This window comes from Chanodichthys erythropterus, chromosome 23 (assembly GCF_024489055.1).
Source record: "Chanodichthys erythropterus isolate Z2021 chromosome 23, ASM2448905v1, whole genome shotgun sequence".
Taxonomy (NCBI): domain Eukaryota; kingdom Metazoa; phylum Chordata; class Actinopteri; order Cypriniformes; family Xenocyprididae; genus Chanodichthys; species Chanodichthys erythropterus.
In genome coordinates, this window is record NC_090243.1 from 3,365,394 (window position 1) to 3,383,768 (window position 18,375).

General features: G+C 37.9%; 1 protein-coding gene across 2 annotated transcripts in view; it reads left to right on the plus strand.

The window, feature by feature from the left end:
* The window catches only part of trpa1b (transient receptor potential cation channel, subfamily A, member 1b), a 62,292-nt gene that overhangs the window by 24,457 nt on the left and 19,460 nt on the right, over window positions 1-18,375 (plus strand). The window contains exons 15-28 of one of the 2 annotated variants that reach the window (XM_067377864.1): window positions 68-234; window positions 790-874; window positions 960-1,019; window positions 1,118-1,216; window positions 1,429-1,499; window positions 3,304-3,457; window positions 8,403-8,492; window positions 8,812-8,981; window positions 10,606-10,735; window positions 10,843-11,025; window positions 11,129-11,197; window positions 12,013-12,108; window positions 12,220-12,338; window positions 15,584-15,739. In XM_067377864.1, coding sequence (XP_067233965.1) covers window positions 68-234; window positions 790-874; window positions 960-1,019; window positions 1,118-1,216; window positions 1,429-1,499; window positions 3,304-3,457; window positions 8,403-8,492; window positions 8,812-8,981; window positions 10,606-10,735; window positions 10,843-11,025; window positions 11,129-11,197; window positions 12,013-12,108; window positions 12,220-12,338; window positions 15,584-15,739 — 1,649 coding nt within the window. Of the gene's footprint in view, window positions 1-67; window positions 235-789; window positions 875-959; window positions 1,020-1,117; window positions 1,217-1,428; window positions 1,500-3,303; window positions 3,458-8,402; window positions 8,493-8,811; window positions 8,982-10,605; window positions 10,736-10,842; window positions 11,026-11,128; window positions 11,198-12,012; window positions 12,109-12,219; window positions 12,339-15,583; window positions 17,245-18,375 lie in introns of those variants that run through there. The other variant, XM_067377865.1, reaches the window with a different exon arrangement.

Genomic DNA, 18,375 nt, shown 5'->3' on the forward strand with positions numbered 1-18,375 from the left:
TGAAAGCAATTGTCATTTATGATAAGTTTGAACGACACTGCCTTTTAATCACACATTGCTTTAATAGAACACAGCCCTTCACATTGCTGCACAAGCGGGACATGTAGGTGCTGTTTTGCTGTTATTGGACAGAGGGGCTGAAATCACTCTCAACAATGCTGACAACTCTTTTATGCATGAAGCTGTGCGGAATGAGAAAAAAGATGTAGTGAATGCCACCATCGAAAGTGAGAGGTAAAGAGACATCTGCATTCAAGATGACCACGTAAATAGGCTTGCATTGCTGGAACACCCCAAAGTTTATGTCTGTAGTTAAAAAAAACCAAGCCTAGGAGAGCAGGAAAATTTATTTTAATATAAAAAGTAACTTGAATTGCAGATTAATAATAATATATGAATTAATACTGTAACATAACCGATTGTTTTCTGTTTTTCTAAGGGGATGCTTTAAGCTTAATAAGATATTTTAATCTCAAATCAGTATTTCCATCAAAATGTCCATGTATTTGTATATGTAAAAAAAAAAGTAACTTTTTTTTCTAAAATGAGACAACAATAAACACTTAAGTTTCCTGTTCCCTTTTAATAAAACACAAAAATATCTCAAAGAAAACAATTTTAGTGTAGGATTTTTAATGGAACAATATGAGAGAATAGGTTGAGGGTTTGACTTGGCAAAACTCTGTAAATATGTTTTTTTTTTTATTTTTTTTTTTTTTTTTAAAACCTATATTATTTTTCTCCTCTCAGTAAGCCAATGGTTGACAAAGATATGTTAATGCACTGCAGGTGTGCTGAGGCATTAACATCATTTAAAGGTACATCCCGCTGTGTCGTGATGGACATCATAGAGTTCCTCCCAGAGTCTTTCAGGGTCTGTCTAAGAACTTCACTTTATAAAACTCTTTGAGCTATTGTTGATAAAATCTTTGACATGAAACCCTCTGTCTTCTGAACAGCACCTTCTGGACAGGTGTATTAAAGAGTCTGATCACGATGCCAACAGTCCGGATTATCATGTAAGCTTTCCACAAATGTCCAAAAAGTTGCATTCAAACTATTAATAAAAAAGTTAATTAATGCTATAAAGTACAAATTTGTTTAATGGTACTGGCAGATCAAGTACGATTTTCGGTGGCTTCAAGCTCCTTTACAGTTGAAGAAGTTTGCTAAAACCGATAAAACAATGAAGTTCCAACCATTGGCAGCCATGAATGTAAGTCTCTTTAAATCATTTTACAGTAGGTCATATTCCTTCACATCCTTTCTAAATACAATGGAAAACTGTGTATTAAAGTAGAAAAATATGAGCATTTTATCCAGTGATATCTGACTTTTGGACCCCGTTGTGCAGTATACATTAGTAAATACAAACTTCTGGTTCCTAAAATGGTTTGAGAATAAATTCTAACCCTTGTACCTCACTAGGCAATGGTGCGGTACAACCGACTGGAACTCCTCACTCACCCCGTGAGCCGAAAATACCTGGAGATGAAGTGGTATGTTAAAGATGTACTGTAACTCTCAGAAAGTCCCTACAGTTCTGGTTAGTAATATTCGGATGGTAATTGTTTCTCATGGGGGCGTAAAGTAATTTTAACATTTACAGGGGCTAGTCAGTGATTTTGAAAAAATTCATGGTTGCATTATTATGGAAGCACCAAGGTGGAAACGAAAGAGGGAGAAGCCTGAGGATGACCCAGAGCAAAGCCAGGATGAAGGCTCATGGCAGAACTGATGGAGGGAGGAGCCAAGATGGAGCCCGACCAACCGAGGTTATGTTGTGATAGGAGGAGACCCAGGAGGAACAGAGGAGATGAAGACCCATGGTGATATTGAAGGCCTAGAAGGCTGAGGGAGCATTAAGCCAAGGTGGAGCCGATGGGTGAAAGGCAGAGCTAGGAGATCCTCAGACCAAGGCAGAGCTGATGACTGAAAAAGCCCAAGGTGGATGCAAGCAGCTGGACAGAATCAGTGAAGGAGGAGCTGAGGGACTGAATGGAGACAGCAGAGGTGAGGCCAAGGAACTGGATGGCTTTGGCAGAGAAAGAGGGAGGTTGGGCGGGACCATCCACATAGAAGGACACTTGGAGCTGTGCAGAGCCAATGGCGATGAAGTAGACTTTGCTGGATGACAAAGGAAACTTAGTGCTGTATGACGAAGGAGACTTGATGCTGGATGAAGAAGGATACTTGGTGCTGGACGATGAAGGAGACTTGGTGCTGGGTGGAGCTAGTGGTAACAATGAAGACTTGGGGCTGGTTGGAACCAGTGGCAACAAAAATGACTTGGGACTGGGCTTAACTAGCGGAGATGAAGACGACTTGGAACTGGGCTGAACCATTGGCGAGGAAGACGACTTCAGACTGGGCTGAACCAGCAGAGGCAAATGCGACTTGGAACTGGGCTGAACCACCTAAACTGGGATAAAGACCACTTGGGGCTGGAATAAACCAGCAATGAGGTTTATTGACCAGCAATCAATACAGGATCAGCAGAGACTGGAGAACTTGCAACATTTTATCATCCAGCTTATCAAACAGTATTTATTCAGCCTGCTCATAGCATGCATCTCAGCGATGGAGGTGTGTACGGTGCTTGGGCCCTGGGACAAAACTGGCCACTAGCAAACACTCTGGCTTTCACTTTATGGTGGGCTCAGGCTCAGAGTCTGCGGTGGGCTCTGGCTTATTGTCGATAGCGGGCATGACTGAAGGCTGGCTGCGCTTTGGGTCCGGAGTGGGGCTGGTGTTGTCCTCATCAGTGAGGCAGACTGTGAATGGCGATCCACATTGGAAAACACATAGGGAGTGGTTGGGTTAGTGGGTTCTTTTAATAAACACCAGGAGTACAAGAGGCACATTACACTTTAACACTGACAGCTCCAAACAATGAGCAAAAGGAACTCAGGAAAGGAACTCCGCTTAAATACACACAGGGATAATTAATGGAACAAGAAACAGGTGTGTAAAATAATTAAAACTTTGGCAACAAACAAAGAACTCAAGCAAACAGGAACAGGGAAACCATTAAAGCAGGACATGACAATAAAACTATGAAACTAAACAAGACAAGATTGTGCACTGCAGATTTGTTTTTTCAGATGTCCCCATGAGAAACAGTTATTGATATGCTAATGTCTACAGTCACTTGTTTTTATGTCATATACAAAATAGTCACTGCTTTTTATTTTTGTGCATATGGTTAAAAATAGCAGCGGTAGTCATCACTTCAAACAATCAGACTGGTTTTCCAAAGCACATTATTGAATATTCTACTGATATTGTATTTTATTTGGACAGGAAGGCATATGGAAGCAAGGTTCATTTGCTCAACCTGGCTGTCTACCTGCTTGGCTTGTTGCCCCTCACATACCTCATCCTCAATCTGAGACCAAGCCAGAACATTTCTGCCAATGGCACATCTGTCATCATGGTGCCCGTATCTTTTAGTGAGGTAGACAGCTTCTATTCAGAGCTCTCTAGCATCTTGTAGGGAAGAGATGAGCACAAAGAGTTCTGTAATTTGTGCAACAGAGAACAGCTAGCGATGCTTATCTGTGACAAGCAGAGAAGGGAAAGGTGAAAGAGAATAATGATAGCTGAATTTAAATGACAATCAAATTGATTGTGAATTACTTTTCAAAGTCATAGATTGTCATAAATGATAAGAGAGAGGAAAATTATTATAAATCCTTTACAAAATTGGTAATATAATGTGACTTTTAACAGCTGTCTTCTTAATGTTGTACTCCACATCAGTTTTGTGAAAACACATGGGAGGGTATGTGTGTTAATAAGATAATTTAGGGGGCACTTTCCATGAATAGAAATGAGTAGAAAATTCACAATACTTTTTACATTAAGGCAATGAAGGCAGGTTTTTAGTGCAACCATTTTACTTTATTGTAAGAAAAAATATTGTACAAATACTGTTCTTTAATTTATGGGAATTTAAGTTGTTTTTGTTTTTGTTTTTTTGTCAACCTTTAGCCTAGGTTTTCATTTGCGGTATGCTTTTTAAACATTTTTAAATGTTTACTATTAGAAAATAATGATAAAATCATGAAAATCTGGGTTTAAAGTCACAATGTAACAGAAGTAGTGGTTGAAGGAGTGATTCATTAAAAAAGAAAAACATGTAGAGCGACAGACCACTTCAGAGATAATGAATGAGACATTTTATAGTGCTTAAATGTTAGTTCACACAAAAATGAAATTTCTGTCATTAATTACTCACCCTCATGTCGTTCCACACCCTTAAGACCTTCGTTCATTTTCGGAACATACAGTATTTTTGGGGTCTGAGATGTGGGAACTTTTTTTGGGTCTGAGATGTGGGAACGGTGAAGAGAGAGAGGGCAAATAGTTTGCGTTTTGTTCAGTATTGCCGTCTAATCAGCCAATATTGTCTTAAATAGTCATAGCTTATGTTATATCTTTTTATAACATGAGGTTTTGACCAAATGTAGCCTATTCAATCTTGATTTTGGTGAAATGTTGCAACATTTTTTTTTTTTTTTTTTTATGAAAAATTACAGGTTTGGGCATACAAGGTAATAACAAATAAATTAAAAAATCCCTTAAAGTAACTACAAATGAGCATGTAAAGGAAACATCTTTTAAAAAAAATTTGTTTGGAGCATGCCCCTGCCCCACGCAATGTTCTCACTTTTCCCCCCCTTAGCTGTTTGCATCCCTGCGTAATGAAGCCTCGTTTACTGAAATCATGCGAGTTTGGCAGTTTGATACACGCTCCGAACCACTGATTCAAAACAAAAGATTCGTAAAGCTTTGAAGCTTCATGAAGCAGTGTTTTGAAATCGCCCATCACTAGATATTTGTTTTTTTTGGCGCACAAAAAGTATACTCGTTGTGTTCTGAAGATGAACAAAGGTCTTATGGGTGTGGAACGACATGAGGGTGAGTAATTAATGACAGAATTTTAAATTTTTTGGGTGAACTAACCCTTTAATATGGCAACTTTAGAAATAGAAGTCCTGCCTTACAGTTAAAACAAACCCTGGAATTTTATTTAATCTGGAACGCACACGCGTATTAACTGAAAAATAAAACTTTTAGCACAGATTTGAGCTAAATTTATTATATTGTTGTTGTCAGATTCTCTTGATGATTTCATATAAATTATCCAAATGCAAGCTTGTTATTATCTTAAAGGAACACTCCACTTTTTTTGAAAATAGGCTCATTTTCCAACTCCCCTAGAGTTAAACAGTTGAGTTTTACCGTTTTCGAATCCATTCAGCCGATCTCCGGTTCTGGCGGTACCACTTTTAGCATAGCTTAGCATAGTTCATTGAATCTGATTAGACCGTTAGCATCGCGCTTAAAAATGACCAAAGAGTTTTGATATTTTTCCTATTTAAAACTTTACTCTTCTGTAGTTAAATCGTGTACTAAGACCGACAGAAAATGAAAAGTTGCGATTTTCTAGGCTGATATGGCTAGGAACTATACTCTCATTCAGGCGTAATAATCAAGGAACTTTGCTGCCGTATCATGGCTGCAGCAGTGCAATGATATTACGCAGCGTCTCTCACATACGTCTCCATGGTTGCAAGGCACGTTCCCTGTGCAAACAGGGGCTCACAGACGCTGCGTAATATCATTGCACTGCTGCAGCCATGGAACGGCAGCAAAGTTCCTTGATTATTACGCCTGAATGAGAGTATAGTTCCTAGCCATATCAGCCTAGAAAATCGCAACTTTTATTTTCCGTCGGTCTTAGTACACGATTTAACTACAGAAGAGTCAAGTTTCAAATAGGAAAAATATAAAAACTCTTTGGTCGTTTTTAAACGCGATGCTAACGGTCTAATCAGATTCAATGAACTATGCTAAGCTATGCTAAAAGTGGTACCGCCAGAACCGGAGATCGGCTGGATGGATTCGAAAACGGTAAAACTCAACTGTTTAACTCTAGGGGAGTTGGAAAATGAGCCTATTTTCAAAAAAAGTGGAGTGTTCCTTTAAGATTTCAATGTTTTCCCATTGAAGTACATACTGTTCCCTATATAGAAAATAGCTGCTCAGGGCCATATGCAAGAAAATTCTGTAATTTACTCACCCTCATGTTGTTCCAAACCTGAACTGAAACACACACACACACACACACACACACACACACACACACACACACACACACACACACACACACACACACACACACACACACACACAAAAAGGTATTTTGTAAAATGTTGGTAACCAGATATTTCTCAAAATATCTTCTTAGATGTTCCACAGAAGAAATTAAGTCATGCAGCATAAGGTTTGGAACAACATAAAAAAAAAAAAAAAAGTGGTATGTAAACGATGACAGAATTTTAATTTCAGACTATCTCTTTACACCAACTGCAAATGGCCTGCAAATACTAACTCTGCCCACCATCTGATTAGAGCAGGGGTAGGCAAGTTCTGTCCTAGAGAGCCGCTGTCCTGCTGAGTTTAGTTCCAACCTTAATCAAACACACCTGAACAAGCTAATCAAGCTCTTCAGGATTACAAGGCTATAGGCAGCTGAAGGTTTTTTTTTTTTTCATGGTAGGAGCTAAACTCTGCAGGACAGCGGTTCTCTAGGACCGAACTTGCCTACCCCTGTATTAGAGTGAGGACAGGTGGTGTTAACTTTTGCGACTGACCCAAGTTCAAATCCGTCTTTTTCTGAACTCATTCTTCTCCCTTTTTCCCATTGCATATAAGCTCGGAGAGGCATTTATTGTAAATAAAAAATAAGAAATATTCGAAAAGTGTAAATAAAGGACCTAACAGGTATAGAACAGTGGGATTAAAGTGTTTAACGTGTAGGGTTAGAGGAGGGCTTTAGGGACAGGGACAAGTAATGTCCCATTAAGGCAGCATCCATTTACGATTTTAATAAATATTATATACACTGAATATATTATTGCATACTGTTTTATATTATACTACAATACAGTGAGGTGCAAATAGTATCTGTCACTATTCGCTCTAAGTATAAATAGCTTCTAACTAATATTTATACTCAGCGCAAATAAAATACTGCTATTTTCACTTAGTGTAAATAGCATCTAGTTGCTGCCTTTTAATTTTGGGGCAAACTAGTCCTTTTAAAGGAATTTGGCGTTACTTAAAGGTACAATCTGTGATATTTTTTTCCGCTAGAGGTCGCTAGAAGCCTATTCAAAACAAAGGCGTAGTTTGATGAGTTTTATGACGCCAAGTTTTAGAGCGGAAACTTGGGACATGTGGTCTCCATCTCAACGGACGGTGCAAAAGAATAGGGATTGGAGTCTGGAAGAACTCATGTTCGTGGATGCGATTATTAATGCTACTGTAGTATGAAGCAGAGCAGGAGCGAGTGTTGCGGGAGCTGAACGAGAAGCTGGAGCGATTGATCAACACACGCCTCACGAGCAGCGGGACTTTTATTATGACACCGTCGCCGGCGCCGCTTCCGCTTTTCCGGTCATGAGTTTACGGGAGCTGTCCTTGTCGACAGAACCAGCGGCAGATGGTAAACAGTAATTAAATTCCATCAATCCACCATAAAACGTGCAAGAAGTAAATAAGGAACTGCTTGAAGTTTGCTGGACGCTAGACACTACTTCCGCATTTGTCCACGGCACTGTTGTCATGGTGGTTTCTACGTCAGTAAAGGCGGTAACAAACATAGACATCATGGTAACTGACGTCATTGACAGGCGACTGCACTGCTCCGTCACTGTTTAGAATGGGAATGTTCTAATGATTTACAAGTACTTGAAAGTATTAGTATTAGAGATACTGTTTGTAATCAGCTGGACAAAATATATAACACAAGCCTAGTGGTTTTTGGATATTTTACTGCAAAAATTTTACATATTGTACCTTTAAAGCACACCAATATTGGCATCTCATACCTTATTTGCCATTATATGGAGGTCAGAGGAACCCATAGTTCTTGTTGTCAATTTGGCCTAATCTGTTATTCATTGACAAGCCAGTTATCTAAGCTATCATTCACAATCATATGCGTCTCCATTCTCACATTTGCATTCACTTCCTTATAACCTTGTCAATGTCCTATTACTTAATTTGGTGAGTGTCATTATGAATTGAATGGCATCCATCAACTTCACTCTTATTCATCAGCTCCAAGGTTATTATCTCCATGAAATTAAGTATGTCTAATCTCGTATGCATATTACTATTTATCTTTTGAGAAATGGTGCAGAATACTCATGATGGCATTAATATTATCTATTGTTGAGTGTGAGGAACATGCACACACCATAGTAGATATTTTTAATTTTGCATGATATGCTAGTTGGGTTATGAATGAAAAGTGATACACTCATTATGTAAATGTGATTAATTTGATGATGATGCTCTCTCCCTCTCTCTCTTTTCCCTCCATCCAGCAAAAATGTTTAATCTCAGTCTGTATAATCATGGTGCTCGTCTTGAATGTGTATTCCATTTGCAAAGAGTTGGTGCAGTTGGCTCAGCAGGTAATAGTCATCTAATCACTTCCCATGATGCATCCACTATAAATTCCTCTCATACTACTACAGAGACTCTCAGCAGAGGGCAATCAAACCGTCACTAATCATAAATGTCATGATGAACATTAAATACACATGCCTTTGCTGTGGGGATTCCCTTGTAGTGCTCTAAGCCTTCCAGCCAAGTGATTTACCTATAAAAACACAGCTCAGATTTTGCATGCATTGTTCCATTGTCTTTGCCACCGGCGAGAGTATTCAAATTGCACTATGTTTGGAAGCTAAAAGTGATTTTATTTAACCCCTTATGTCTTTCACATCGTAGCGGATATATTACTTCACTGACTTCTCTAACCCTGCTGACTGGAGTGCAGCTATTAGCTCTTTAGTCTTTGTCATTCCCATGTGTTTCAATGTAGACAACACATGGCAATGGCAGGCTGGAGCTTTTGCCATTTTGACTTCATGGATCGGCTTCCTGCTCTACTTCCAGAGGTAGATTTAATGGCCTGTAGGGTTCCTTTAGAATTTATTATAATTCCATTTATGCTTTTTACTAGGGATTCCAAACAGTTAATTTATAATCAAATTAATTACAGTACACGATATGCTGATTAATCACTATGAATTGCATTTACGGTATATACTGTAAAAAATGCACAGTATTGAAACTAGTTATTTGTTGATATTCAAGATTTTTATTAATTTATTGTTATCAATCAATTGAATATATTAATTTTCCCATTTCTACATTTAGAATACACTACCATTCTAGAGTCTTTCTCTTATGCTCACCAACGCTGCTTTTATTTAATAAAAGGGTTAGTTCACCCAAAAATGTATTAATTACTCACCCTCATGTCGTTCTACACCCTTAAGACCTTCATTCAACTTCAAAACACAAATTAAGATATTTTTCATAAAATCCAATGGCTCAGTGCAACATGTTCTCCAACCAATACGCCTATATAGGTCGTTTCTCACCTCCCTGAAATACGACCCATAGGAGCGTTTGCTAAAGTTACGCCCCTATTGAAAACAGGACACTTTTATTTTAATGCATTGTTCCCTTTTATCTGCATCATATTTCTAGTTTCCCGTAGCTCAATTGGCAGCGCATTGCAATATATAACAATATGCAATCATGTGATCATGCGATTGTGGGTTAGATCCCAGGGAATGCATGTGCCCTTAAAGTGTAAATGCACTATAAATCACTAAGGGTAGGTTTAGGGATGAGGTGGTTGTAGTTGTTGATAAAAAATGAGTTTTGCTAAATGGAAAAAGGGCAAATGGTGTAAAAAGTCCACACATTGCATTTACTGTAAATGAACACGCATTTTGATTGGTAACGACAGTCATACGTCATTTCATGATGACAGACATAACACAACACTGTCATTATTTTTACGCCAGCTACAGGGTGCATGACTTTAAAACGTAAATATAGATCGTAATAAGGTGCTTGAAAAACGTTTATTTTTCTTTTCTTTTTTTTTGGAGGACAGTCTGCTCAGTGAGGCCTCTATTGCCAGCAAGATAGCTTCAAAGCTTTATGAATCTTTTGTTTCGAATCAGTGGTTTGGAGCGCCAAAGTCACATGATTTCAGTAAACGAGGCTTTGTTACATCCTGTAAGTGTTTCGAAATTTCAATAGTTCACATGGCTTTGGCAGTTTGATTCACGCTCCGAACCACTGATTTCGAAACAAAAGATTCGTAAAGCTTCAAAGCTTCATGAAGCAGTGTCATGAAATCGCCCATCACTAGATATTGTTGAAAAGTCCTTATTTATTTTTTTGTTGCACAAGAAGTATTCTCGTCGCTTCATAACATTAAGGTTGAACCACTGTAGTCAGATGAACTGCTTTAAATGTCTTTAGTAGCTTTCTGGGCATCTGAAAGTGTTAAATATCTTGCTGGCAATGCAGGCCTCACTGAGCCATCGGATTTGATCAAAAATATCTTAATTTGAAGATGAACAAAGGTTTTACGGGTGTGGAAGGACATGAGGGTGAGTAATTAATGTAAGAATTTTCATTTTTGGGTGAACTAAACCTTTAAAAATGTATAGATAATATAGAACATTTGAACTCTAACATACCGTTTTCACCTGGCAGGTTTGAGCGAATTGGAATTTACGTGGTGATGTTTGGTGGAATCGTCAGGACCCTGATGTGCATCATGGTTCTTTTCATCTTCCTTTTGCTGGCATTCGGATTGTCCTTCTACGCTTTGATGCTTCACCGGGTACATCCAAAAAGAGAGATCATATCAACCCAGCATGATAGACCCGTCAAGTCTTGGCAAATTGGTGCAGTTTGATAACAATGTTTACTGTTTGCTGCTTTCGACAGGCTGAGTTCAGCTCCATCGGCCTTGCCCTAGCCCAGACGTTTGTGATGACAGTGGGAGAGTTGAACTACCAGAGTACATTTCTGAACACTTATGAAGAAGGCCACATGGCATTCCCTGCGGTCACCTATTGCGTGTTTGTGTTATTTGTGCTTCTCATGCCTATTCTTCTCATGAATCTAATGGTAGGACACTCAACACTGGCTTGCTGGAAGCCAGCTATTGATGTTAATGACAGCTGCAGTTTGTCAGGATGTATTAAGCTTATTTGTCTAATTCATGTTGCAGATTGGTTTGGCAGTAGGAGACATTGCAGAGGTACAGAGAAATGCAGAGTTGAAACGGATAGCCATGCAGGTGAGCAGAGTGGATAAAATACTGCTTATACCTTTAAACTGATGTAAATTTTCAACAATTATTTGCTAAATTGTTAGCAAGTTTGAAAGACACACTCTAAAAAATGCTGGGTTTAAAAATATCCTAAGATGGGTTGAAAATGGACAAACCCAGTGATTGGGTTGTTTTATTTAACCCAACTATTGTTTAAACATTACTGTATTGCTTGCTTAAAATGAACCCAACATATGTTGGAAATGAACATTTATTAATATGTCTAATTAATAATGATTAAACAATAAACATTTATTAATTTGCTTATTAATAAATGTCCACTTTTTGATTATTATTGTTGCCTCTCTAGTAATTATGTGTCTGATTTTTAATTTCCAACATATTTTGGGATAATTTTAAGCCAGCCATATAGTCATTTTTAAACAATAGTTGGGTTAAATAAAACATCCCAGCAGGTTGGGCCAACATTTAACCCAACCGCTGGGTTTGTCCATTTTCAACCCATTTTTTAAAAATGCATCATTAACATCATTAATTTTTTTATCAATATACAAAATAACTTTGAAATATAAATGACTCATCTTGTACTCAGAGGCGTGTCCAATTTTCTGTCCAATTAAAACTTCACTAGAATGAGAAATCATTCTAGTAAAATCAGGATTCACAGCTTTGATGTAAACTATCGGCTATTTAAAAAAAAAAAAGTCGCACCCCAAACTTCCTATTTCAATAGGAAATATGTCAACACAGGAAGGAGAACGCTTATCAATAGAAGTATAAACACCATGGTATCGTGTACATCACATTAATCATCATTACAGATAGATCTTCACACTGCACTTGAGGAGAAACTACCTTACTGGTTCCTGAAGCGAGTGGACAAACCAACTATTACCATCTATCCCAATAACTGCAAGGTTTGTCTATCAGCAAATGTGGTTCCCACTCTGAACATGAACTGTAAACTAACATTTTTTTCAATTAACATACAACGTCTCTGTGAATATTAACACTGACCTGTTATACAGAAAGTGCTGATGCAGATCTTCCTTGATGGTGAGATCCAGAACACAGTTCGCACCCGTCTGAACCTCTGCTCACGGCAGGGAGGGCATCTAGAGAGAGAGCTGCACAAACAGAAGAGCAGGTGATCTCTTTGTACCACCACTTCTGTTTTGGGTTTACTCAGGAAGGGATTTCAAATGTGAGCATAAACTGTTGTGCTTGTGTGAACTTTATAGGAAGAATTTCTATTTCTCCCTTTATTGAACATCATAATGGAAATGGGAGGGTTTATCAGACTTTAAATGCAATATTGTGCCTATAAAACCATCAGGCAGAAGAAAAGTACAAGTTGACAGGGATTTTTTTTAATTATTTACAGGCTCAATATTTCATATATATATATTGGGTAGAACTGTCAGATAGCCTGTAAATAATAAAAAAAAATCCCTGTCAATATATATATATATATATATATATATATATATATATATATATATATTAGGGGTGTGATGAGATCTCGCATACAAACGCGATTTCAATAACCCGAATTTTGAAAGAGGCTCCCTGATGAATACAGATATCTCTCAATATGAAAGATATTTTAGGCTGGGCAGTGTAGTTGTAATCTCTTAGCTCTGTATCAAAGAAAAATTTGGTCTTATTTGCACTTTGAATATTGAGAGTGCGATTATGGTTGCACTTGTAAAGTGTTACCATGAAAACGAATAACAGTTTTCTCTTAATCTTATTAAGCACAAATAAGGTTTCATTTGTTAACATTAGTTAATGCACTGTAAACTATGAACTAACAATGAATGACTATTTTTACTAACTAACATAAACAAAGATTAATAAATACTGTAGCACATATATTGCTCATTGTTGATGTTGGTTAATACATTAATGTTAATAAATGAAACCTTATTGTAAAGTGTTAACATTTTTATTCATACTGTTTTTATTTCTATGATCAATTTGTACAAAGGAGTTCAGTTAGGAGGTCTAAAGTTGTATAAGCTCATAAATCATGTACAGTAAGGTCTGAAGAGACTGAAATCATACAGAAGTCAGTCAGTTGAGTTAGTAGCAAAACCTTTTACAGTGCTTGAGTATTGTTGTCTTTTACTGCATATGATAAGTCATACTCAGAAAGTAGAACTGAAATGACATTCATTACAAGATGATTAGTTAAAACATTTCAAATACACCTGCAGAATATTTTTTCTAGTCATGATTTCACCATTGAGGATTTCTTAAAAATAGTGTGTAAAAATCTTGTCTCGTCTCGTGAACTCAGTCTCGAGTCTCGTCTCGTCTCGTGAGATACCTGTCTCGTCACACCCCTAATATATATATATATATATATATATATATATATATATATATATATATATATATATATATATATATATATATATATATATATTAGTGTAATGTGCTAGAAAATAATGCGCAAAAACCTCTAATATCTATTCAGGTGGATGCAGGTGGAAGCTTATGTAGTAGTTTTGAAATCTGAATATCACAAATCTTAGACTTGTGGGAGAGCAGCCCCTAGTGTTCATCAGCTATAATGCACCATCAAATCAACCAGGCATTCAAAGTGCAATTTAGAGTTTGGTTTGCTACATCATCACAAATTCAATTGAATTTTAATTTAAAAGTATTTTTCAGTTCAAATGTGAATGGCTCTGATTCACATACAGTACCTACCTCAACTACCCCACTTTTAAGTCAGTTTCAGATAATGTGATTTAATATATTTAATTTTCAAAGTAATATTTAAAATATATTCTGCTTTAGTTTTATAACAAATACAAGCATTTTATTTATTTATTTATTTATTTATTTTTACTTAAAGGCATAGTTCTAACAAATTCTGTTCCCTTCATGTCATTACAAACCCATAAGAATTTTGTTCATCTTTGGAACACAAATTAAGATATTTTTAATGAAACTGAAGCTTCAAAAAGTTCATAAAAAGATCATAAAATAAATCCATATGAACTGAGCGGTTTAATTCAAGTCTACTGAAAAAGACATAATCCTGAGCCTGGTTTCTTACAAGGTTTTTTTTTCTCCATTTCTGTCACCATTTGTGTCCCTTGCAACTGTTGCCTCTGGCTTGCTCAGGTGGGAACACATAATATTGATTCAGAACTAAAACTGAACTCAGCTAACAATGGCAATATTTTCTTTTAAGAGCTGTTTTATGTGTAAAGAGTACCTGAAAACCATACTTGAGTAAAAGTACAGATACCTTACAGCAGAAATGAGTCCATTACAAGTTACAAGTCACCAATTCCAATATAACTTGAGTTAAAGTCTTAGGGCCCTATTTTAACGATCTAAGCGCATGGTCTAAAGCGCACGGCGCAAGTGCACTTAGGGTGTGTCCGAATCCACTTTTGCTAGTTTAACAACGGGAAAAATGGTCAGTGCGCCAGGCCAGGTGCATGGTCTAAAAGGGTTGTCCCTATTCGTTTAATGAGTAATGGGTGTGTTTTGGGCGTAATGTGCAATAAACCAATCAGAGTCTCATCTCCCATTCCCTTTAAAAGCCAGTTGCGCTCGCGCCATGGCGGATTCGCTATTTACATGGCGGAATTTGCAAGCAGAAAAACTGAACGCTTCTCTAGCGAGGAAACGGATCTGCTCGTGCACAAGGTTAAAGCGCGCAAGCAGACCCTCTACAGGACAAGCCGGATTCCACCAAAACATTTTAATCTTTATGCACACAATAATAATCTTTTACATTGTAATCCTTTTATTTTTAATATTTGGCACGTTTGTGTGCTGCTGCACGTCCCTGTGTGTGTAATAAGCAGAATGTACGCGCGTTGTGCACCCGCATATAGACGTATATTACTAACATGCTCTTTAAATAACAAAACAAATATTGCACCATTGACTTTAGACCAGGTTTCAGTTGGTCAATGGTGCAGTCTATTTCAGTTGCCTCAAAATAGTAAAGTGCCAACAATGTGCCTGAACACACCTCATGGTCGAACAGATGGGCGTAAATGCATTTGCTATTTTGGTGCAGAACATACTGCGTCGGAGTTAGAGTGTCTTATTTTTAAAATTTTTTTACTCATACTGAGTGTAGAAAGATGCAATAGTCCTCAACACCCAAGATACAATTTCTTTATGAAAGTGTCAGAGTTTTGCGTGAATATAACTTTCAAGAGAAGCACAGAAATATCTCAGATTGCATTAAAAATATCTTCATTTGTGTTCCGAAGATGAAAAGTCTTGTGGATTTGGGATGACATAAGGATGATAAAAGAATTTTCATTTTTTGGTGAACCGTCCCTTCCTCAATGAGTTTATCAGACATACAATATGGAGTGGTATGAACTACATTTGATCCGTTCTTCCCTTCAGGATGAAAGCGATGTCCTGTATGCTGGAGAAACAGCATAACCTGCTCAAGCTGATCATCCAGAAGATGGAAATCACTTCTGAGGCTGATGAATATGACGGCCCACAGAACCCTAGAGCTCTGAAACAGCCCACTTCTTCCTCATCTCAGAAGTCAAAGTGGGTCCCACTGATGCAAGCTATTAGGGCAAAGAAATAATATTAGAGATGATAACGTCATAATGTAAACATAAGCCAAATACTCAGCCATCATTACTTATATTGACTGTTTTGATGTTAGTTTTAGTTTTTCTTCCTATCTGATTAAGTGTAAATGTGTAATCATGGGATCATGTATTTGGTAGGTTGCACTGATGAATATATTAACCCATTTAAAGTTTGTACTGAACTCAGAACAGAAGTGTTTGAATAATATCCAATGCTTTAATACATAATGAAGTTCTTATAGCTCCAGTACTGAAGATGATGTGGTTTGAGAAAAGCGGAATTAATGCGATAACAAACCTCTAAAGCAAACTTAAAGACTTGTGATGCATCACATATAGATTTATCACACCGATTGGTCCACATTTGTAGAAGAATTAGCATGTAAATTTCATCTGGCCTAGTGCCTGGACACTATGTCACTGATTTCAAAGTAGTTCTGCCAAAGGAGAGCACAAGTGTGTAACCCTCATTATTTGGATCTGTTTGAGCTCCCTTTTTAGTGTATCCACCATTATATCATGATGATATTCCCATGAAAGCTGCATTACATAAAACCATCCTGTTGATCAGATTGTCAATGGTGATTTCACAGACTTAAGCAAAAGTCACTCATGTTGGGAGTAGATTAAGACACGCACCTGCATGGCCAGAACACTGTAAAAATCACTTTGTGATTTAGCATGCACATTGTGAGATGTAGTAAATTTGATGACAAGGATCACAATATCCAGATGGAATGGATTTGCTTTAGATTTGGTCACTTGAAGCAATACTAAACTGATATCTTTACTGCTGTTGAGCTTGAAGCATGAAAAAACAAAAAAGAAATAATACATTAAATGCTACAAATATACTGTTCAAGCCAACCAGAGTCTTTTGAGTCTTAAAGTACCCCTATAATGCTTTTTCGAATATTACCTTTCATGCAATGTGCAATGTAGCTGTCTGTGAATGTAAACGATCTGCAAAGTTGTGAAACCAAAAGTGCACGATAAATAAAGTTATTGTCTCTCAAAAGAAAGAATTGACTCTAAACAGCCTAAACAGTCGTCAGTAATTCGAATCCCACTTCCATGATGGGTACACGCAGAGGTGTAAAGTGTACCTGAAAACCATATTTGAGTAAAAGTACAGATACCTTACGGCAAAAATTACTCCATTACAAGTTACAAGTCACCAGTTCCAATATGACTTTAGTAAAAGTCTAAGAGTATCTGATTTTAATAGTATTTAAGTGTTTTACTCATGCTGAATGTAGGCTCAAAGATGCACTAGTCCTCGAAACCTGAGAGACATGCCAGTGGAAATAAGAAACAATTGATTTGTAAGATGAGGAAATCGTATTTATTTTCTAAAATAAAGTGAAAACCTCAATGGTGCAATAAAGCAAGGTCGACACAACAGCCTCTTAAACGTCTACAAACTCTCAAGTCTCAGTTAAGTTCAAGTGCACAAAAAGGCCATAAATAGCCAATATCAATTCATATTGCGGAAAAATAAAATAACTTGCACTGGATTTGCTGGTTTTGGCCTCCTCACCGGCTCACTGTAGCAGTCATGACCTCATCTCTTAAATCAAACACGTGCGATTCAAGAAACTACCTGCTAATGCACTCGCATTCGCCTTGCTGACAAGATTGGGTGAGTAAGGGCAAAACGCACAAGATATAGCCCTTAGATAGCTATATTGCTTCTTTATAGCAGAAACAAAATGCTGCAGAAAAAATTAGGTGCCATGCAAAATGTAATGTGTAATTGCATTACTCATCACAAATGTATTGGAGTAAAAAGTACATTTACTTGTTCAAAAATGTAGTCAAATAGAGAGTGAAAGTTGCTAATATCTTTGATACAACATGTTCTTCAACCAATACGCCTATATAAGTCATTTGTCACTTCCCTGAAATACGACCCATATGAGCGTTTGCTAAAGTTGCGCCCCTGTTGACAACAGGACACTTTCATTTTAATCCATGAAATATGACTAACACGGTTAGTAGTTGTGGGAAGAAGGAGGCGGGAACCGGCGAACATTCAACGTAACTTTTAATTCAAAATAAACATAGAACAAAACGAAAGTAATGCCGGCAGACCCTCGCGGACGTCTGCCGGCCACACAAACATAATAAAACATAAAATAAAGTCCAGGCCTGGTCCTCTCTCGTCCTCCACGGTCGTCGCTCCTCCTTTTATGCTCCCGGAGCTCCTCCGTGAGAGACTCAAGGCTGGTGCGCTTCCCAGGTGATGCTTGTTATCACTTGCGTCACCGGCCTCGCGCCGTTCCCTCACGGCTCTCGCCCGCCCTGGTCGCCACATACCCCCATCGCCCCTCGCAGGCCGGGGGGTACCTCCGAGACTGCGCTCTACTCCCCCCCGGGGCCTGTCTCGGCGGCCGGACAGACGAGACGAGAGAAAGGAGACGGAAGCAAGGGGAGCGACAGGACGAGAGAGGGGAGAGAGGAAAAAGAAAAAAATTCTTGGTCCGGTGCCCCGACACACTGCCGCTCGGTCCTCAGCCTGCCAAGAGGCTCTTTCTCGCGGTGCCATGCGGTGGCACCGGGTGTGTCTCATACGTTCTGAAAAGTGAA